The 24,205-nt window shown below is 35.2% G+C and overlaps 1 protein-coding gene across 50 annotated transcripts in view; it reads left to right on the top strand.

The window, feature by feature from the left end:
* Positions 1–24,205, top strand: part of SOX6 (SRY-box transcription factor 6) — a 770,159-nt gene that overhangs the window by 534,375 nt on the left and 211,579 nt on the right. For all 50 annotated transcript variants that reach the window (XM_063783828.1, XM_063783833.1, XM_063783834.1 and 47 more), the window contains 2 exons: positions 16,379–16,551; positions 19,385–19,453. In XM_063783828.1, coding sequence (XP_063639898.1) covers positions 16,379–16,551; positions 19,385–19,453 — 242 coding nt within the window. The remainder of the gene's footprint in view (positions 1–16,378; positions 16,552–19,384; positions 19,454–24,205) is intronic.

The following is a 24,205-nucleotide window of genomic DNA, read 5'->3' as shown; positions in this document are numbered from 1 at the left end:
AGATAACTCCAACAGTAGCTACTTCAGATGTTTATATTTAGCTCATGAATGGATTTAAGCGTTTATGTTTGATATAACCATGTCTGATGTTTGGGAACTCTTGTCTTTGGTTTGTTGTGTTGATAATTAAACCTTGAAAGTGTTTTGTCTGAATTCAAAGTATATTACCTGCAAGAAATATATTGGCCAAAAACTCTTACTTGCAATATGAATCTTCTTGGGAGAGTCTTGTTTGTTTCATTCATCTCCTTGCCATGTAGAAGAGTGCTGTAATGCTTGAGTTACTTTTTCTCCTTCTTTTTTTTCCCTGCCATGAGTTTGTTAATTCACTCTTTGCTTAAAGAAAAATGTCAGAAAGCTAGATTTTTATAAAAATGGTAACAGTTATTGTTTAACTGAATTTGGTTCCAAAGAAAAGAAACCTGAAGGGCACCAAACCTATATTCAGTTACATTGGGTTGTAGTGATTTAATCACTTGCCTTTGGATTTTTGTGGTCCTCAGAATTCCTAATTGATGCTCACTTTAGTATTTCAGATTTTTCTCCTTTCTTTGAAACCCTGATTGTACTACCTCTTCTGTGGCTTTTATTACTATTTACTAACAGTTACAACTTTACTCAGAGATTCCTATAAAGCAGTGCTTGAAACATCCACGAATGGCAGAATCTTTTTTTTCCCAGTCATGTCATAGATTTTCTATGTATTTTGGTGTTTGCTTGTTTTCACAGTGCCTTTTTATCTTCATCTGGTTTAGATTCATTGGTTTTAAAATTACAAGTAGTCTTTAGTAATTAGCTGTATTAAATACATTTATTTCTGTGTTAGGTTAGTAATTATATTTCATTTATAGCCTTCCAATTCCTTCTTTTTTTAAAAGCCATTCTTGGAAACTTCTAGTTAGAACTGACTAGGTATAAGCTTGAAAATTATAGAACTCAAGTGTAGTTCAGTTCTGGAGAGATAGGTGGTTGTCTTTTGTGTTCGTGCTCATATGATTGGGGAATTATTTTTTAATGTTAGTGAGAAATTGGTTAAACCACGTTGCTATTAATTTTCTAGAAACTTAATTATAAAATCTCTTGAATGATTGTAGGCTGTAGATTTTCTAATACTATCTTGTTGAATGGGGAAAAATACTTTTTTTCATGGAATTTATTCAGCAGCCATTTGTTCCATGGCTTTTGTTGAATTGGAAGTCTTATCTAGATTTCAGAAATTTGGTTGAGTTTTCTGCTTAAAATAATGTGGGAAAGTTTTTGCTTACGATTTTTATGCTACACGGGACATTCTACTCGTTTTCCTTTACAATAAAATTCATTACGTCTTCACTATGTATATATTAATAACATGGCCTTAGAATCTTCAGAAGCAAATGAAAATTTTTCATTGGTTTGTGTTTTCTTTGTGTGTGTTTTGATCATATAAGAGTTGAACATGCGCTTAATATAAAAATTAAAATTCATAATAGTGCTGTCAAATTTAGATATTTTAATACTCTCATTTTTTACATGGGCATTTTTCTGTTATTTAGTTAATTAGTAGTGAAAGTATAAGTTTTTCACTTCTAAAATGGGAAAAATCGGAATGATCTTCATATATCCTTAATTGGGAGTCACTTTTCATGAAAAATAAATTTATTATTTCTATGAATTTTAAATTAAAAATCTCTCTTAAAAATACTTTGCAAATAAGGAGCATTTGAACAAACTTTATGAAACCAAGATTATTAGATACATTGTTAGGTTTACTTTAATGAGTTATATCTATCTATATATAGATATTTATATAATATATACATTTATATATTTGTTTATTATGAGTTTCTACATATTTTAAATAGTGACGAATTGAGCCTAATTATTTTAAAGAATAGTGCCATTCATATTTCAGCCTGCCAGCTACATAAATTTATTCCAGGAAATTTTTATGACATTTAAAAATCAACTATAGGGTTCTATTTATGTAATATTACCTTGTCAGAAACTGACATTAAATGAGAACAAGTTATGATTGTGTATTCATATATCCTGGGTTACCTGGTATTGTCCTGGTTTCTATAACTGTGTTCTTGACATAATAATTAACAGCACCTCCTTTCATTTAAAATGTCGTAGGTTGGATGATGTATTTTATGAATGACTTCACATGATGGAATCCTTAAAGGGATTTTTTTTTTTTTTTTTGAGACGAAGTCTCACTCTGTCACCGAGGCTGGAGTGCATGGCACTGTGTCAGCTCACTGCAACCTCCGTCTCCTGGGTTCAAGCAATTCTCCTGCCTCAGCCTCCCTGGTAGCTGGGATTACAGGTGCCCACCACCATGCCTGGCTAGTTATATATATATATATATATATATATATATACATATATATATATATATACATATATATATATATATATATACATATATATATATATTTTTAGTAGAGACAGGGTTTCAACATGTTGGCCAGGCTGGTCTCAAACTCCTGATCTCAGGTGATCCACCTGCCTCAGCCTCCCAAAGTGCTGGGATTACAGACAGGAGCCATCGCGCCCAGCCTGTATTTTTTTTAAGACCTACTATATGTCTGGAACTGTTATAGGTTTGGAGAACCAGCTAATAGTAAACAAACTAATATAAAAATGATGTAATCAAGTAATTTAGAAGATTTTATATATTATTGTTGCCAAAAAGGTGATCAAGTAGATTTTCTTTGTCAAAGAACATAACAGTTTTTTCATCAGTGCATGATAATTGAGTACTTTTGGAATCACAACACTTTAAACATTTAGACAGGATCCTATTCACATTTTAGAAAGAGATTAAGAGATATTCTATAGATGTGTCAGTATGATGCAAAGAATGCATTGTTTTTAGAAAGTCAATGAGCACTTTAAACACTTTCAACTCTGTTTTAAACCTTAAGTGTAAAAGAAACTAGCTACAAATACCCATTTAATTAAAACTGTTTTTGAGAAGTAGAACAGGATTCTCAAATGGGGTTGCTGATAGCTTGTAAAAACGTATTCAATATGCCTATAAATTTCTTAAACTGTAGAAAGTGAGTCAGCTAGCCAAAATCTTCTTGGCTAGTAAGGGTGTACAAAATACAGAGTGAGAAGACTGAGTAGGAGGCAGATTTAAAAACTGAGAAACCTGATATCTGGACCAACTAATAGTGACACAGGGTCATTCTTCCAACTTTTGAGATTCAACTAAAGAATGGCTTTTTTTTCATCTAAAGTGTAACTTCTGAAAACATTCTCCTACAAAAGCTTTGGTGGCATTATGGAAGGTGAATTAATTTATCAATCATCTGTGACTCCGTGGGCAGTTATTTCTTTGGGCAATTAAGAATTAGAACCTGTTTTCTGATACCAGTGTATTGACATATAATTTAATTTTACTGGAAGAAGGTGATGTTAGAAAGTTAATATAATAATATAAATTCTTGTGAAATTTTTCCTGTAAAATTGCTTAGTTTGTATAATTTATTTGGTCCTGTAGTTGATTCTGCCTTCTAAATTATAGTTTCTGTTACTAGAACTGTTTGAATTTTTCACACAATTAAAAATTGAATTTCTAGATGTAATATTTTCTGAATACAGAATTTTCAAATCTGTTGATGGAGACTTAGTTCCCTGAGCCATCAGACTTCTTTTACTGTTCACGGACCTTAAATAACATTAAATTGTAATTATCCTAAATATAAATTAGTGTGCCTTTTAATATCACTGTATCTCCCAACAACATACTTTAATGTTTTAAAATGCAGGAAGAAGTCTTGAAGGCTATGTGAAGTCATTGTCTTAAACTAGTTAACTTTTTAAAAAATTTCTCTTTTTTCCAGAAACATTTATAGTTTACTGAAAAAAGGCTGGGGTTGGGTATTCAGACCAACTGACTTAGGAATCATGGCTCTATTGATTACAAGCTAACAAGCTGTGTGATCTTGGACATATTTTTAACCTTCCTCAGCATCATTTTCCCAAGTTTGTTGCAGTAGAGAAAAAATGCGAAATGCTAATCCTAGCACATAGAAAGTATTTGGACGATCATTTGTGCTAAAAAAAAGTGTTTATTGAATGTTTTTTAGTTCAAATTCTTTATCTCTTGTCTTCTCTTAGATTTGATTTTCTACCACTTGTGCAACAGTGGGGATGGCTGGTGAGTTCAGTTAGTTACAATGGTTACCAAACTAGAATTAACTCAGATATGGCTCAGATACTCCTGTAGTTCAAAGCAATTCTTTCTGGTTTGTTAATTTCTTTGGCCGTCTATCACCAACTATTCTGAGAACTAATTATTTAGAGTTGGTTATTAGTTCATTTCAAATTTACTGAGCACAAAATCAGTAGTAGACACTGTAGTCATGTTTGTGCCTTGTCACAGAGATGCATGTGACACAGATCCTCCCCTTAAGGAGCTGACACGTAGGAAGTATACGTTGTGGCTTATCATTTGTTCTTCCTCTCCACCAGTTTTCTCGGTAGAATTATGAGTAGCACTAGAGTAGATTCTTACCTAATTCACAGCAAAGGCTTTGAACTTGGGTAGGGAGCAAAGAGAGTGTAGTAGGGAAAACATCCTTGAGATCTGTATTTGCTCCCTCTACAATCCTTCTGGGACCATTGATGCTATAATAATTTTTTTTTACAAGCAATGATCTTTTAAAGTATTACCTTTAAATTCAAGTTTTGTGATAATCTCATCGCCTTTTCAGATGTTTGCCTCTTCAAAAGGTGATGTCCACCACTGCTGAGGTTGTTTTTAAGTACTACCAGTTGTGGTATTATATTCCTTATGAGGCTCATAATTTAACGTATTTTTTCCTTCTTGTCTCAGGATTACATATCCAGTTTTTGCTTTCAAGCTAAAAAATTTAAAAACCCTTATTTTTATTGATCTGAAAGTTGAAAAACCATGAGCATTTTAAAGTTACATTAGAAAGTGAGTTTTATAAGCTTCTTCTTAAACTCAATTTATAATCTACAATTATTGCATAAAGTGATTTTAAATCTTTAAAAATCTTGAATTGGCTGGCACTTTGGGAGGCCAAGGTGGGTGGATCACCTGAGGCCAGGAGTTTGAGCCCAGCCTGGCCAACATGGTGAAACCCCATCTCTACTAAAAATACAAAAAAAAAAAAAAAAAAAAAAAAAAATTAGCAGGGCATGGTGGCAGGCGCCTGTAATCCCAGCTACTCGGGAGGCTGATGCAGGAGAATTGCTTGAGCTGGGGAGGTGGAGGCTGCAGTGAGCCAAGATCGAGCCACTGCACTCCAGCTTGGGCAAGAAGTGCAAAACGCCATCTCAAAACAACAACAACAACAACAACAACAAAATCTTGAATTAAGCTTTTCTACGAATTTGTAACGAATGTCCTAGTGTGAGAATAGGACATCCTATTTGTGACAAATTATTTTTTATAGGTTGAACAAATGTATGTTAACTTTTAATTTTTATAAGTAGAGGCTTAGAAATTTCTTTTTAGAATTTTATTCATGTTCTACTTTAGCATGTTCAAAATAATCCTGTGACAGGAGACTCTTGGTCATTTCTGGACCCAGTCTTTAACTGTCTTTTCTTCTCTTTGACATTCCATTATTTTCTGTGCCCTGAATATTGTGAATGCTACATAGGAAACATTAGATAATCTTGAAAGAAGTTTTATTTTCATAATACACTGATGAGATATATTTGGCAGCACCTATTTTACCCAGGAATCATTATTAAGGTCAACATTGTGAATGAAAAGAACATGCTATTTATCCAGCTATATTTAACTATAAAAGAACAATAAAAGAAACAGCAGTTTTTGGAATCAATATGAAATTTCCATTTTCCATTTTCCCTCTATAGACTCACAATATGAGTTTGTGATAGGTGGGATCTGTGTTACTTGCCTGTTACCTGATCATATATACTCAGCACTGTAATTCAGGAAACTATGAACTATCTATGATTATATAAAAACATAATCTCCCTGTCGGTCAGTTTCATTGGAATTGAAGGTTTTTTTAAGCACCTGTTTTCATTAAAGTCTCAGTAGTTGCAACAGCCACACCCACTAGGATGTCCTGATAGCTACAGACAACACAGAAAAAACATGACTGAACTGGACTCTCTAGTTTGCTGATCAAATGATTTGGGGGTAGGGATGTGTTTCATGACAGACCTGGAGTGGGGAATTCGTAGAGGAGCCAAAATGGGGCACTAAAAAGCCAGAGGATGTTGGGCGTGGTGGCTCCCGCCTGTAATCCCACCACTTTGGGAGGACAAGGTGGGCAGATCACCTGAGGTCAGGAGTTCAAGACCAGCCTGTGAAACATGGTGAAACCCCATCTCTACTAAATATACAAAAATTAGCCAGGCGTGGTGGCAGGCACCTGTAGTTCCAGCTACTTGGGAGGCTGAGGCAGGAGAATCACTTGAACCCAGGAGGTGGAGGCTGCGGTGAGCTGAGATCACACCACTGCACTCCAGCCTGGGTAACAGAGTGAGACTCCATCTCAAAAAAAAAAAAAAAAAAGAAGAAGAAGAAGACAGAGGACCAGTCAAATCAGTCTGTTGGGGAAGCCAAATTTCTACCATTTGAGAGTCCAAGTCCAGAGGTCCAGTGGAATGAAAATTAGGAATCAAGGTAGAAGTCTGAGCACCAGTGAACTTGGAGGGAACAAGATCAGAGTAAGAAAAAAAAAGAGTATCACAGTGAGTATGGAAGAGGAGAGTAAATTAGATGACTACAAGCTGTGTTGGATATTTGTGACTTGGACTGAAAGGTCACAGGACATTGTACTAGTCGCTGGGATATTTTAAAGAAAATAGAGTGTCATAGATAATTCCCTAGATAAATGCTTTCACTTTAGTAAACATTATATTTAGGAAATATTATATTCCAACAAAATAAAACATCCTTAAAAATAGATAATAAGGAAAATCTCAGCTACATTGTCTGTTGGGTAAAGTAATTTTGAGAAGGTAGGACATTCAGGAGTTCCATTCTCCATTTATCATAGTGGTTAAGAGGACAGAATCTGTTGCCAGACTTTCTGATTTTGAATCTCAGATATATGATTTAATAGCTAAGGATTTGGGCAAGCTGCGTTACCTTTGCGTGCTTCAGTTTCCTTGTCTTTAAAGTGGAGGTAACAATATGACCTACTTCATAGGACTGTTGTGAGGAATAGATGACTTAATATATAAAGCTTTTCCCAGTGCAAAGCAATCGTAGTATAAGTTTAAGCTATTATTATTGTATGAAGGGGCATAGTGGGCTAGAGCAGAGATTCCCTTGATTTCCTCTAGGCAAATTGTAAATACACCCTAGAAATGGGCACAGTATGTGGTGTGTTTGTATGGGCAACTGTCCCAAGCCTTAGTTGTATCTGGGAGGTTTCTCAAATCATGCTAGACTCACTTCCTAGACTTCTCCACATACCTTTCTCTTGGCTAGAACCTGACAGCCTCAGCCTACAGATACACTGCACCCGGGGCAGCAGCACACTGGACTCCTGCAAATATTTGAGTGTATTTCTCATACTTTCATGGGTGTTGTAAATATTGTATCTGGAATGCTGGAGAATGCTGGAGAATGCCAGAGAATGTCGGAGTCTGCATAATTACTGTATTTGGGCCTGAAACCAGGAAGCCATATGCTATTTGGGAAGAGAAGGGTTGGGGAATAAGCATACAGAGAATCTGGTCTGCCAGGCTTGCTGCTAATTTCTAGAGTAATTCAGACATGTCACTTAATGTCAAGATCTGTTTTCACATCCATAAGATGTCAAAGTTCAATTTATTGACCTCTTTGGTTGTCTGATTGCTAGCCAAGCTTTTTGCCTTATTTTGTAAACAAAGCCTTAACTGAGAAGTTGTATATTTCTTCATTCCTTTTAGTTGTATATCTCTTAGCTGTAAATAGCATTAGGATTCTTGGTACCTCAGAACATTGCTCCTAACTTTTAGAAATTCCCTAACTATGTATTCTAAGTGTGAGATGAGGGAAGATACCTCTTTCTTAGACTCTAGACTCGCTTGGATTAAAAATCAGAGGATGTGAATTCAAATTCAATTAAATGCTCTATGACTTGGTCAAATTACTTTCTGTCTCAATAGCTTAGTTTTTCATCTGTGAAATGAAAATAACAATGTAACTTTTTGGAAGAGGATTAAGATAACAAGAATTTTTAAGAAAATGCCTTGTTAATAAAGTTTATTTTTCTTACTCCTTCCCTTCCTCTCCTAACGCTCATGGAGCTTCTAGAGAAAGAGCCAATCCTGCAATACTTGGTGGTGATATTGACACAAATGATTTAATTGTTTTTCCCCTTTAAAGGACAAAAGAATTTCATGTTTCTGAAAGGCCAGAAATTACTATTTTTATGTGTAGGTTATGGAGATGTAGCCAGTGACTGGCAGTCACCCACAGAGAACAGTAATGTAAAGACAGTCTGTCTTATATTGAAGGAGAGATGTTTCAGAATACCTTCGTTTCCAGATCCAAAAAGGATGGGCTTATAAAGCACAATGGGCTAAAAGCCCAGCTGTGAGGTTGGGAGCCTAGATGGCGGGATTCCATGGATTGTTCTTGCTCTGTTAGGATTTGCGACATGAATAGACCTCAGTTGATCCAGGAATAGACTTCCTTTTGCAGCCAGGAAGAGGGGAAGTAGGAGACTTGAGTGTGCCTGGTATAGGAGAGTTTGATCTTAATTTAGGAAATACCTGGGTATTTTTGCCTTGTTTGTACACTGTAGATTCTAATGACATTTTAAAGGTGAATATCAAGAAGGAAATTCTCATACATTCAGTGAAAAAGAAAACAACAACAACGGTAACAAACAGCCTATACCTCAACTCATGAGGCACACTTCCTGTGAAGTGGTCCCTAAGTGATTCCTAAGAGCACAATTGCTGCATTTATTAAACTTTTTATTTACTGAGGAATGGACAGTAGCATATGGGAGCAATGACAATAGCTGACTGATGAGAAAACAAAGAAATTCCAGTATTCTGCTGTTTTGAAAAAAGTCATTCAGAATTTAGTCATATTGGTTCAGCTGTTGTAACCAAAGACTGATAAGATAATAGAGGTCTTTGTGGTGGTTTTGTACTGAAATCCTTTATCTTTATGATGCACTAGGGCCGTTTAGTGTGGAAAGCTTTTAAAACTGCTATTGGATTCAGAACTCAAATTAGCTGCTGGTATGCTGGGACAGGGGTTCCTTTCTCAGGCAGTCACCACAAAGTAACTTTTATCAGGGGACCTTCTGATAGACTGTTAGTCTCTTCAGCTTACCCTGTTTATTTTTTGTTGACTTTTTGTTGCTATGTTTTATGACATTTAAAAGAAGGCTGTATCCAAAAAGGCCAATGCTAAATGATGGACTGAGCTTGTGAAGTGGAGACATCACAGTCCATCAGATGTGTGAGGAGGCTGCAGTGTAAAGATGCAGCAGTTTTCCCAGGTTATCTGTGGGTAGAAAAGAGCAATGCAGCTTTCTTTTATGACTAGCATTGTTATTTTGGCTTTCTTCTAAAACGATATCCATTAAAAAAATTAGAACTGACCAGGGAATTGATTCTTAAGAGCTTTTGTTTTCAACTTAATTTACAGTCTTTCTGGATTGTTGGCTGAGTTCCTTGATTGATGTTGCTTTGGAATTACTGTTAAGTGCTTTAATCTTTCTAGGATTTATGTGAAAAAGGGTATCTTCATCAGAACTCCACTCCAGTGTCAGTGCCACCCCTACCCACTACTCTAAACACAGACATTTGTTAGTTATCCAGGTTTCTTATAATTTCATTAAGTCCGATTAAGTTTATTAATGTGTGCATTGATCTAATACAGGAGAATGTCTAGGTTTAAATCTCATTTTAAATTCCCTGGGACATGTTTCTAGAGAATACCATTTGTTGACTATTTATTTTATTTGGCTTGGTATGTTAACACCATTGCCCTTCATTTATTTTTATTTTTTTTTAAAGACAGGATCTCACCCTGTCGCCCAGACTGGGGTGCAGCGATGCAATCATAGCTCACTGCAGCATCAACCTCCTGGTCTCAAGAGATGCTGCCACCTTAGCCTCCCAAATTGCTAGGATTGCAATTGTGAGCCACCTTGCCTAGCCCATTTTATTAGAGATAGAAAGGATGTGGAGAAATGCACAAAATTTAATTTAGCTGTTCTCGTACTCATTTTCTCTCTTTTCCTCTTTTAACTCTTTTTCTCTTTCTCCGTTGCTGTGTTGTTTCTAGATTTTCTCATTAGAAAAACTTAGTTGTCATCACATAGTGGTGACTCCCTTTCAGAGAATATCTATTTAATGAATGACCTGTTTAAGATTTTTATATTGTAAAAGTTCTAGGTATGGGAATACTGTGGAAGAGGTGAGGTAAATCTCCATTTAGTAAAGTGCCCTGCAAGTTGCCTGCCTTATCCAGATCTGGTCTTCAGTGACTTCCCAATGACCAGTCTTATTTCTAGCACCACTGATTTTGATTATATATATTTCATAAGGGCAAAATTAGCAGACTGTCGTGCTAACTTTTGTGAACTGATGTAAAAAAAGGCTTTTAAATACATTTTAAACTTAATTTTTTATTTTAATTTTTCATGCTATATCAATAAGAGAATTGTCTTATTTATCTCATTTTGCCTAAATTCTCATCTGTTTTGAATCTTCTCTGTGGCTTTGGGCCTGGGGACAGGTAGTAATAGTTTGTAAAGTTAAAAAAAAATAGTACAGTTCAGTTATTTTTTTTCAAGTTCTTCAGATTGTGACCAAAAAAGGCTAGAGGGCTGATTTTGAAACTGTTATAATGAAAGATGGTATTTGAAAACTTTTGATGGGGGAAATTGTCATCATATTTATATTTTGAAAAGTGTTTCCTTATTTACGCATTATTGACTTCCTATTGAGACTCAAAATTTTAAGTACAACTGGTAAAGAATTCAATGGATCAAATTCAGTAAATCTGAAGTCACTGGAATAAAGGCCCCTAAGAAAAAAAAATGTGTCAATTTTAAAGGTCTTTCCTAACTGAAGACCATTTTGTGATAGAGCCAAAGGTTAATAAAATCAGTAGTGAATGTAGCAATTTTACAGATAAGCTATTCACAACAAGTGTAGTTACTTGAATAAAAAGCTAATTCAGTTCTAAAATGCCACATGCAGTAGCAGTGAATAGCTGCTTTTAGGTGCTTTCTGGAGGAGGATAAAATACAGAATCACGGCACTCTTCTCTTCCAGCGTCCCTGGCTGCCTGTAAATTGCTGTGAATGGGGCTGTGGGCTGACAGGCTCTATTAAGACAAACTGCCTTTCTCATCGGAGAGATAAAATAAATCAGGTGTTTAGTCAAATTAAAATACTTCAGCTGGAGCAGGCCCTGGGGAGCACTGATCCACCTGACTAATCTCAGAGAAACTCAAGACAGATGTGGTTTGGGGATAAAGACGACCCCATGGAACAAAAAAAAAAAAAAAGAAAAAAGAAAAAAGAAAAAAAAAAAACCCTGCTGCACTGTCTTTGGAGTTGGAGAACAGATACAGTTTATAGTAGAGAGTGTCAGGCGCACACTGTGTGATGTTGGATAAAAGGCATGCTGACTTGTAGAGAAGCTGTGTACAGAAGTGTTTTTGCTGGTTCCCTTTTTGTGGTTTGTGAAACTACCTCTGTTTTTATGTGGGAGCTGGGCAGAAGACTATTTTCTGGCAGTGCTTTTTAGAGAATCATTTTAAGATAGCTTGAAGGACATGAAACAGATGATGTTAGGTAGCTCCTGATGACCTCTGCTGGCCTGGGCAGATCATCAGAAGTTGGTTTACTTTTTTTCCAAGTTGATTTTTTCAAACCTCCAAACATGATTTAGGACATGATTTTTCTTTTCTTTCTTTTTGAGAGATAGTCTCTTCCACCCAGGCTGGAGTGCAGTGGCGCAATCATGGCTCACTGCAGTCTTGAACTCCTGGGCTCGAGTAATGCTCCTGCCTCAGCCTCCTGTGTAGCTGGGACTACAGGTGTGTGCTACTATGCTTAGCTTATTTTTTACAAAAAAAATTTTGGAGAGACAGGTTCTTACTATGTTGCCCATGTAGTTCTCAAACTCTGGGCTTCAAGCGATCCCCCCACCTCGGCGTCTCAAAGTGTTGGGATTACAGGCATGAGCCTCTGCGCCTGGCCAATATACTATTTTCTATATAGAGTTAATGCATAAGAGCATTCTAAGATCTTTTGCCATCCTTAACAAAACTTAACTATATTTTGGTTGCTCCTTTATGTCTCATCATTATCTGTTCTTTCAGCAACTCTTACAATTGTAGTTCCTTTGCCATGGCAAAGTTTCATGTTTAATTTTTTTAAGATAAAAAAACTTGTATTCACAGGTTGGATGGTCAGTGTGATTTAGACTTGATGTTATTTTTATTACAGTGGCATGAACACATGCTGTTAATTAAAACAGGAAAATCTGCATTATAGGTCTTAAATGCTTGGCTTCAAACCATTATACCCGAACAAATACAGTGGGTACAGAACAGAAAAATGCATCCCCCTCCCACTGCCACGCACACACACAAATTAATCTGCACATTTTGAATATAAGCTATTGTATGGTGTTTTTTCCCTAATTTGAGCCCCAAGGGCTACTTGGCTATATATATGATCCCCAATACAGGGGGAATTTCAGACTTGTTACACTACTATGCTTCACTCCAACTTCATTTTTAATGCCACTATTCAAAATATATACATTAAAAAATCTGAGGATGCTCAAGTTCCTTATGTAAAATGGCCTGGTATTTGCATATAACCCATGCACATTCTTTCACATACTTCATATCATCTGTGGATTACTTATAACACCTAATACAATGTAAATGCTGTGTGAATAGTTGTTATATTGTGTTGTTTTATTTGTGTTATTTTTTATTGTGTTGTTATTATTTTAAAAATATTTTCAGTTCGAGATTGGCTGAGTCTGTGCTTGGTTGAATAAGTGGATGTGCAACCTATAGATAGCGGGGGTTGACTGTATGTACTCCTCAAGTTTAAGGAAAAAATAGTGACAGCCTTATATGAGTGTTTAAATTCTCATTTTAAAAATACTGCTTTCTGCATTTTCTTCTTAAACGTGTATCTTTTAAGTCCAAAGAAAAAATTTAGATGCCACTGACTGTTTACAATTGGATTCAGCTAAATGGTGTTATTCCATAAATTCAGGTATACTTATATATATCTATTAACCCTGGAAGCACCAATGCATTTATACATCTTTTGGCTTCACTGTGAACAGAAGAGGCTAAGAAGTCACTTAGGTATTATCTTTAGCCTCTCTGTGCCTATGCAGAGGAGAAAGGGGAATAAGTTGAAGATGGTTGAAAGATTGTTTAAGATGGAAGAAGAGAAAAATTTCCAGTATTTGTTGGGGAATCTAAATACTAGATCCAACTCTGGTATTGGTCCTTGCCCAAAATTTCCTGTGTAAGCTCTTCTTTATTAACAAAAAATTATAGTACAGTAACTATCACTATATCCAATAAACCTTCTCTTAACTTATATCATATAGACAGGTATTACAATACAATTACACGTATGTTAGAATATTGCACAAAATATAATAATAAAATATGTATACATCCCATTTATCTCATGTCTTTCCAATCTATTCACCACACTGCAACCAAAATGACCATATCACTCATTTCTTAAAATACTTTAGTGATTAGGAATCATTCTTAGAATAAATAGGTAGATCATCACACATGGTCTATAAGGGGCTGAATGGTATGCCCTCTTACTAGCTCTCTAGCCTAATCTAATGCTCTATTCCTGTTTATTTTCCTTGCTCAAGTTTCACTAACTTCTTTCAATTTCTGGAACACACCAAACTGCCCCCCATCCCCAACATATGTGTACACACACACACACACATGCACACACACATGACCTTTGCCTATAGCGTTTTCTTTTTTGGAAAAGCTCCTTGACCACCAACCACTCTCTTGCAACCCTTTCTTCAGTTGTAGTTTCCTTGTCATTGCAATTTCACGTTTTCTGGAAAGCTCCTTCAAACCATGCTCCAACTCTTCGTCTAGTTAACTCCTATTTATCCTTCTGTTAATTTGTTGCTTTTTCAGATTACTTTCCCTGAACTTGGGCACCCAAATTTGGTTAAACTCCCACAGAACATTTGTCTTATTTGTACTCCTATGTAGTTGTAGTTTACATTTACATGTTTGATTACATGATTAAGGTGTCTCTTCAATTTTTTGTTTGTTTGTTTTTGAAATGGAGTCTCACTCCTACACCCAGGCTGGAGTGCAGTGGCATGGCCTTGGCTCACTGCAACCTCTGCTTCCCAGGTTCAAGCTATTCTCCTGCCTCAGCCTCCCAAGTAGCTGGGACTACAGGTACCCACCCCTATGCCCAGCTAATTTTTGTATTTTTAGTAGAGACGGGGATTCACCATATTGGTCAGGCTGGTCTTGAACTCCTGACCTAAGGCGAGCCACCTGCCTCGGCCTCCCAAAGTGCTAGGATACAAACATGAGCCACCGTGCCCAGCCTATCTCTTCAAATTTTGAACTACAAAATGCCTAAGAATAGGGACTGTGTCTGCTTCTACTTGCCATGCTGTCCTTAGTTCTTGTTATAGTACCTGACACATAGTTGCAATTCAGAAAATGTTTATTGAATTAAAAATTTATTCAATATGTAAATTTAAAAAATATCATTCTTGTGTTGTATTTTCTCATTCCTGTATGTATTAACAAATACATTAGTTGAACTTTTTGTCCTTTTCAAGAGATCTTATGGATCTTATGATTCTTTTTGGGAACCTACTTTTGTATTTTGGAAGTTCTGGATCAATAAATTCTTCCTTTTACCAAGATGAAATTCCCATTGCTGAAGTAAAAACCCATTTTCTTTTAATAAATTCCAGGATCTAGAAGGAGTAGCTGGCGACTAGCCTTGATACAGTATTTGTTTCCTTATCAGTGGAATACACTTTCTAACAACTTTATTTTTCCTTTAATTTTGATTTTAGGCCATCATTGAGCTCAGTAAATCTGAGGATATAAGAGATACTGACAGCTTTTCTTTTTTTTTTTTTTTTGGACCTGAGTTGACATTAAGAATCCCATGATAGTCCTAAATGTGGTAGCTTCTCTGTTGATGTCAGTCCTACCTTTCAGAAATCATATACTAACAAGTGCTAGCCTGCATCCTCTGAAGTTTCTCTTTCTCCTTTGGGCTACTTTAAAAATAAGGCCACTCATAATTAAAATATTTTCTCGTATTGTAATGGTGCTTTCTTAGTAGGAATGAGGGGGTTTCATAAGGAGGTTGGAAGTCTCTCCTTCTGCACACACAAAAATTGGCAATCTTTGTCCCCTTTGACAGCTGGTGGCATTTTTCTGAAAAGCTTTCAAATCACAGATCATTTCTTCATAATGAAATCTGTGTGGTTCAGATACAGTGGGTTGAAATTCTTATGCTGCGGTAAAATACTCTAATTTAGATTCACAAAAGGATTCTGTACCGTTTACTTAGGAGAGCTGTGCAATTTGCCCATAAAAAGACTGTTCAGCACCATTAGTGCATACCATAAGTGTTCAGCGACATCATATTCATTAAACAGCATATCCTTATGCATAACCTTTTCAACCTTGAATGTGTTTTTTTCTCTTTGAAAAATGACAAATGACAAAGGGGTGATAGAGCCCCCCAAGCAACACTGTTGCCTTTACAGATGAACTTGGGAATTTTACTTGATCCTTTCTCAGGAAAAAAAAAAAAAAATCACATTCAATCTTTTCTCACCTGAGGCAGTTTTAATTCTCTCTGTAGTATTCTCTCTATGGCCAAGAGATTGACTCCTAACTTTTAAACTTTAGTGACATATCTTTGTACAATAGAAAATTTTGTGAGGGCAAGGATCAGAAGCTTCCTCAAGTAACTTTTATTAAACATCTACTATGTCTTAGATACTGTTAGTCACTGAGCTTAGAGGTGATTATAGAATATTAATATAATCTATAGTTTCTGATCTTTCATATTAAATATCATGGATTTCCTAGCTTAATCAGATAGATTGGGGGCAAAAAGGAGAAAATGGGGTAAGTCTGCTTTTTTTAGAGCAAGAGGGGAGAGTGAGCGAGAATTTTACCAGTGACAATACTTTCTCTTGGCAGGAACAGTGAGGAACCCTAGCATTCATTCCACTGCTGTAATTACTCTCTGGTGTTCCTGCACCCTCAATGGCCTCCAGTCATTGTCCCAGATCTTTAAATGTCTTAGGATAGTCCCTTTCTAAATTCTGCCCTCCTTTCCCTTATTCGTCCAGGTATTTCTCAAGCTTGTGAGATCTCTTCTTGCTTCCATTTTAGGTACACCTGAGAGCCTGGCAGAAAAAGAACGGCAGCTCTCCACCATGATTACCCAGCTGATCAGTTTACGGGAGCAGCTACTGGCAGCGCATGATGAACAGAAAAAACTGGCAGCCTCACAAATTGAGAAACAACGGCAGCAAATGGACCTTGCTCGCCAACAGCAAGAACAGGTGAGCCCTGCAAAAGGCACTGACGAACTGGAGATGTGGAATGTGCCAGGCTCAGAGAGTAATCAAATTGATTGGCTTATTTGTTGTAAGCTTTCCTAAAAAATAAAAATAAAAATAAGAAAAGATGGAAAAAAAACCACAAAGCCTTCTGGAAATCTAGGGTCTTCAAGAATTTTGAGGGAATATGTGTACAAAAAAGGCATCATAGCAACTGGGCATAACTAAAATGATACATTGTTTCAGGTTTGGATTTGATTAATGATTTGGGGATGCTTATTCATATAGACATCACATATAATCCCTCTGTAGCTTCACTATGAGTAAGTGACTTTTCTCTGGGCCTTATTTTCCTCCCAGAAAAACGGGGTTCTGTTCCAGAAAAACTTTGGGAATCTTTTAGCTCATTGGTGCAATGATTTTCTTCAGGTTTAAAATCCAAAGAGGTGACCATACATTTCAGTTTTCCCCAGATAGCTCTGGTATAATGCCTGTTTTCTAGAGTAATAATACCCTGCCTCCTTTTACTTGTGAAAGTTTTCTTGGTTTGGATGATACATCACATGGTCACTATTTATAGCATAGGTAAGTCATTGAATACAAATTAGTACATCGTTCCTAAAAGTATTTGACCTGATTGACTTAGAATTGAGAATGAAGAAAAAATAGCAAAGTTTAAATGTATGTCTTTTAAAAATAAATCACTTTCCCAAATGTTTTTTCTTGTCTCATAAGAGTACATTAATCTAACAATGATCCTATAGAGTAGTCCCTGATGCTTTAGATCAGACAGATCTAAATTAATGTGCAGTTTTTAGGAATCTGACATTATTACTGGAATTATCTTTTCAGTTAAATGTATTTTATAGGAGTATATAGAGCAATATATGCTCTGTTGATTTTAATGAGTTGTGATGTCTGGTATTTTATATGCTTGAATATTTGCCCACATGTAGGAATATGGACTCAGCCCCTAATGGAAAATAACATAAAGGAACACTGTAAAAAATCAGAAGTTAGAATGTCATTTAGCCATCCAGAGATGACACAGTAATTAACTATTGACACTTGTGAATAAGCTAGCACAAATTAATCTTGACACATTTGCAGACGAGTGATATCTTACAGTGAACACTTTGTAATTATATTTCAAAATGAAAATTAAATGACACTTAAAACTAGGTTGTCATGCTCAATGAAGCGAGCATGTAGCTCAACCGATTGGCAAATAAAATTCAGAATTTGAGCCACATGGCGCTTATGTACCATACTTCACTGTGTCAAACCCATACGTCTAGAGTGGATGATAGTAATTGCACTGTGGTGTTTTGGATGCATTTCTATGCAGCACTTTATCATTTAGGAGGGACCATCAATATTAGATGCCTAGTGGCATTTCACTGGTTTGCTAAGAAGAAATAAATATTCAGAGGATCCAGCATCTATACCTAGAGCTGCAGAATGAGTTGTACATTTCTGATTTGAATATCCACAAGCAGAGTGGGCCATCCCAACCTGATTAAATACTATTTCCACTTTAAGTATAAAGCTCTGACAAGGAGGAGTCTCATTTCTCACACTGTAGTCTACATTAGGGGCAGCTTTATCATGGCTTCCAATAGGAACCAGTTGTCATCCGAAATCATAAAGCAACATTTAGAAGCAGACTGCTATGTTGTCATCTTGTGCTGAATGAAATATAATTTGGGCACTACCCCCTGCATAGGCTAAAACATCAAAAAGGCTTGGGAAGTATATAGCTTGGAACTGATTTACACTCATTTTCACTTCCAACATAACCCATTCTAGAATACTGGCTTTGGAAGTAGGAAGAAATAGGAAGAAAAGACACTCTTGACAAAAGGGCACTACTAAACAAAGTCCTTCTGAGTGCTCTCTGGCTGCTTTTCTCTCTGGCTTCCTAGGTTGGCAGTGAGTGTGTTCTCACTAAGGATCATCTCTCTGGACTTCGAGCTGTAGCAGCTCAGCTTTTGAGTCAATAGTGGCCTGATGCCTGACTCATACTTCATAGTAAACACTATTATCCTAAGGAAGCTATTTGACCTCCTGAGGGCCAGAGACAGTCATCAGTAGGGCTTGCATTAAATGGTTAACGTTTCTTTTTATAGACCAGATAATGTGTTTAGATGTTGAATTTGATTGTTGGATGAAACAAGGAAATATAAAATTTGTATATAGATCCTGTACTATGAAATAAACACATTGTTCTCAAAAGGATAAATGGATAAATGTTAAATTACAGCTTAATTTGTTTTTAAAAATATTTTGTACATCACATACAGCATCAACAAAAAAAGCTAAAGATTTTTTTTCTTTTTGCTGTGTCCTTTGGCACTCCTTTAACAATATTTGTAAATGTATCAGTTCTGAAAATCTTTGTATCCGGAAAGGTTTTGCTAACATAGACCATATTAAGCAATAATACGAAGATTTTTCCTGTCTTTGCTTACAGATTTTACTTTTTACATCCAAATTAAGCCATTTAGAAAAATGTAGCCAGAGATTTTTCTATCTCTATTCTACAAGGATTTGATTTCTAAAATCCCATGATTTCCAGCTGACCAATGCAGATATAGGTGAATAGCTCACAAATATAATAGAAGGGGTAGTTTTCCTACAGATAAAGCAGAGAAATGGCACTTGTTTAAAAATTTTTCCTTTCATCCATCTTTCTGATTTGGCCTCTCTCATTTTATAGGAACTCTTTCACATAGAGGTGCAGTAAAAGATTGTTGTAATACCAGGAGAAATACCTGAGGTAATGGCAGAAGTGTAAGCATTTCATTTTAACTTAATGAAACTTTATTTCTGATAGATTGCGAGACAACAGCAGCAACTTCTGCAACAGCAGCACAAAATTAATCTCCTGCAGCAACAGATCCAGGTCAGTGTATTTTATTACTCTCGTCTGATTATACTTAGATACTTTCCTCCTTGAAAATGGAATTTAAAACTCTGCAGATGTACCCCTGTCTTATAAACAGCACCAATAGGGCTGTTTTCAAGGATGTTGTGCACAATTCTATAATTGAATGTAAGAAATATGGACTAGATGGTGGCCTAAGCATTATTCTCTGATGTGATATGTAAGCAAAATAATCCTTATCTTTTTTCTTTTTGCCTTTTGCCTAACGCTACCTACTGGGAACCTAATGGTCTCCCAGGTAGCATACAGATGGTATTTTTTATTGCCACTGACCACTTTCTGTTTTGTATTTTACCATGTAATAGTACTGTAGAGAGAACTTACTTTTAATTTACTTGTTAGAACTAATTGGACCAATTATGAGAAAAATCTGGAAAAACGCTGTTAATAATTTGTTCCTTAACAAATATTAATTGTATTCCTTCTAGATGCTAAAGGGAATAGAGAGATTAATGAGTGATAGTTTGTCTTCAAGGAGCTTACAGTCTAAAAAGGAAGAAAAACTTGTTCCTGAATAATTATGACATGGTGTAGAAAATCCCTTTTTCTTATGGCAATGTAAAAATATATAGATCATAATTACAATGATCTGGGGAGGAAAGGTGATGGTCTGATTTCTGACATTCTTTTAGTTACTTGATGGTTAACTCAATGAACAGCTATTTGAGATAGGCAAGGAAAATGGTTTCCCTTTCCAAATAGAAATATAGGTGTGTGACTTCTAGAAAGCCCTAGAATAAGGAACTGGCTGTCTAGTGACTAATCCTCAGAAACACTGATCACAGAGTTATGCCTATCCTATGGTAGACTCTTGTTTCCCTTGATTATTGAAGAACCTGCTGGGATCTTGATTCAAACTAGCTGGGCCAGTGTATTCTGAATTATATTATTACTTTTCTTGAGGTTAATATCATGCCCTTCTGTATTTTAAAAAAAAATCGGTAGCATGAGGTCATAGTTTACTGCAATATTCTATCTCATTGATGAATAACAAGGATTTTACCTTCGATCCTTGCTTCATTTTGTTAATCATACTCAGTGTTCCAGGTAGTTACTACACTTAAAGTACTAATTTGGTATCTGAAGCAGTCCCTTTACCTAATTGGCATTTTGTCCAGCTATTTTCAGTAGGAGATCTTAGCCAACTTTTTTGTTGGTTTTTGTTGTATTCAGTATTCCATATTCAAGTACACATGTTGCAAAATAAAAAGTCCAAATATAGATGAATTGTAATGTCTGGCATTTTTGACAGTCAGCCTTTACAATTAAATCTTGGAATAATTTCTCATCCTGATATCTCTTTTATGACTCATGCTGAGACCCTTAATTAAATAACTGTCCAGGTGTTCCCTTGTTCTGCCCTTATTAGAATTTTCAGTGTAGCTCCTACTGCTCAGGTCAAGATTTTTAGCCTGTGGCTTCCTACATTTTTCTGTAGATCCCTCTGTAGGAACCCAGTAGGTGTTAAATAACATGATCGTTTAGTTCTCTCTGTTTCTCCTATTTGTAAAGCAGGAATGGAGGAAGTTCCCTGACGTGTTCTTATATCAGTTAATTATTGTTTTTACTACTGCTTTATAACTTACTTGTTTATTCTTTTCTAATATATTTTACTTCTTAGTCCAGTGCTGTTTATACTGACTGGTTGTCTTCACTGATGTTTTCCTGTGGCACTGAGAACTCCAGGTGAATAGCAACCAAATCAGTTCAGAATATTTTAATGAAATATTTTTAGTGTAGATTACTTATATATGTTTGTGTAGTTATAAATTGACTACATCTTTTTCAGAAAACTACAGAACATGATCTTAAAATATTCATTGGAATGAACATTTGGAAACATCAATTTGAAAAGATAGGAGTAATGTTTTTCAAGTTTTCTAATAGAAGTTTGATTGCTTTTAAAATGTGTGGATATTTCTTGTTGTTTAATTTTTTAATTTAAGCTAATCAGCACTTGAACTTAGCAGTATAAATTATAAAATAAAGATAGTCAATGTCAGAGTTACATTCACTTTAGAAATATAAGATTCTTTGTAATAAGAATTCAAATTTTTAAAAAAATAAGAGAAAGCAATAAGACCTGTATTTATAGTTCATTCTGTCCTGAGCTACTGCTTTATGGCATATCTTGTCAGTATTTACCTTCTACATGTGAGACCATTCAAAAAATTTTTCAAATGCTGAAAAACACGTACTCCTTACACAAAATGTATTCATCTCTGAGACTTACAAAACAGGTATTTGATATTCAGACTTTCTTTTTTTTTTTTTTGGAAGGGGAAAGGGTAACTATATTTTCAAATATGGCTTTTGAAATTTAATCAAATTTAAGAGAGAGATTATTGTTGGATTAATTTTAAATGCTTTCTGAGCAAAATATGAGACTTGAGGGATGCTTCAAACATTTTTTTCTATCAAAAAAAGAAACACTTTCTCATTTGAACCCAAAACAGAACAAAGGATAAAACAAAATTATTAAAGGTGAATTAAAGATTATTAAATATATTAAAAATGAAACTTAACTTCTCTTTCAAAAGCAAATGATGAATACAGAGACAATTTGAGCAAGTTTGACACTTTTTTTTCTTTTTATATCTTGAGTCCTAGAACCTATTAGCTTACATGGTCAGCAAGATTAAATCATGGCAACTGGCTATGGGTCATGAGTATGAGGTGGTTGCATTCAAAATCGTTCCTCTAGTTTAGAATGCCGTCTTCTGAAATAGTACTGTTTTTCCCCCCAATTTGCAAGCTTTAATAGAAACAAAGGGAAGAGTGCCTAACCTCTTGTAACAACCCCACACAGACACATCTGGGTCTATTATAATGGAAACAAATGAAAATGAATGAATGGCTTCCACAAATTGAAAAACAGGATTTTTCATTAGAAATAGGAAAAGGCATGATTAAGATAGTATTGTAAAAGTTCCCATGTTTATTTTATTTGCAATTATTCAGAACTTATATGTGCAGTTAAGAACAATTTTATTTATATTTCTTCCTTGAATATATTTTTTAACATTATTTTGCCTTCGTAAATTCTAACTAAACTTTTAAATAGATTCTTCTAAAGCCATGTAAACCGTGTTGGAAAAGTAAGATGTATGATTTTGTGAACTGTTTTTATAGTTTTGATGAGTCCATTTTTACCTTTTAATAAATCAGGATAATAATTATAAATGATTATTAAAATATCACTTTAATATTAGGTCTTTTCAGAGAATGTTTGCTTTGTAAATTCAGATCCCTCTGTGCTTTGGGGAAAATGATGATTTCTCTAATTTTTTACATGTGAAGTAATTCTCCTGATATGGAGCCCAGGAAAAAAATAGATATTTTTGATATTTCCAGGACAGAAATAGCATATTTTTTACCAAGTCTATGGAAAGCAAAACTAATAGGTCATGGAATATGGATCTTTGGAGTTGGGAATATTGATTCATAGGCTGTAATTTCAAAGGAAAGATAACTGCTTCAGTAATTTCATCCTCCCCCTCCCACTCATTGAACTGTAGTATCTTAGCTAATATTTTGAAGCATTTTACTTCTGAATTATGCTAACTGGTAAACAGAATTCACTTTTAATTAATCTGACAGTTGTAAACAGATCAAAGCATGTTTACAGTATTTTAATCAATGATTAAATATAAGACAATTCTAGGCAAAACAGAAAATATTTTATAAATCCTCATTTCTTGATTTTTTTCACATATTTATTCATCTAACCTCATTTGACCAGGCCATGGTTTTGAATCTGGAGAAGATTTTTTTTATGGATCCAATATACCACATTCTTTGGTTTCTATAGCTCATCAATAGGAACACATTTAACGATGGAATTTTGCAACTAGAACTGAGACTTTGCAAAAGAATTCAGCTCATTAAAATATCTCTGTGAGAAACTTCCTTTTCCAGGGATGAATAGTATTATCCAATTATTCATGTCTCTTCAGACTCCAATTTTAGAGTTATTCAAGTGGCTTATATTGTGAGCTATATAGGCAGTGTCCTCTCCTCACATAACTAACTAAACAACGATCTCTTAAGAATGGACTGGCTGGGTGGGGTTTTATTTAGGCATTTGGCTTTCTGGGCAAGGGCCAATGATTTAGTCAATTCATACACATGTGTCTTTTTTGGGTAAAATCGTGAGACTTGAAATTTTTAGTGCCTTGTTTTCTTTATGATTAATGTGCAATATTCATTGCCCTCCCCTCATCATATAATATATGCATTAGATGGCAAACTTTATTTGTAGAAGGCCTGAACTAAATGCCATTGCTGCGTCTTTGCAAATATTCTTTGTCTTATCTGAAAACTTTTTCTTTTAAATGTTGAAATACATATTGCTTATTTTCTTTTACCCAAACCAGTGTTCATTACTTCACTGAAGTTGTACTCTGTTCTTAAGCATATATGATTATCTTTCATATACAGTGTTTTTAATTTTGATTATAATATATTCCTGTGTGCTATTTATATATTTTGTGTGTCTGTATGTTTCCCACGTGGTAGAGCATAATTAAATGTGTGTTATCCTTTCTTCCTTTTTGGTAACCAGAAAGATGCTAATATTATCAGCAAGGAAGTGATTGTCCTTAAACAATTAAACATAATAACTTGAGATGTCCTCTCACCTTTTAAGGAGATAGACCTTACCTTTTGTTTCCTTCAATATGATTAACTACAGGCATTTCAGGTATCTGC

The sequence above is a fragment of the Pan troglodytes genome, chromosome 9 (genome assembly GCF_028858775.2).
Source record: "Pan troglodytes isolate AG18354 chromosome 9, NHGRI_mPanTro3-v2.0_pri, whole genome shotgun sequence".
NCBI classification, from domain to species: domain Eukaryota; kingdom Metazoa; phylum Chordata; class Mammalia; order Primates; family Hominidae; genus Pan; species Pan troglodytes.
This window is presented reverse-complemented; position numbering and strand designations above follow the sequence as displayed.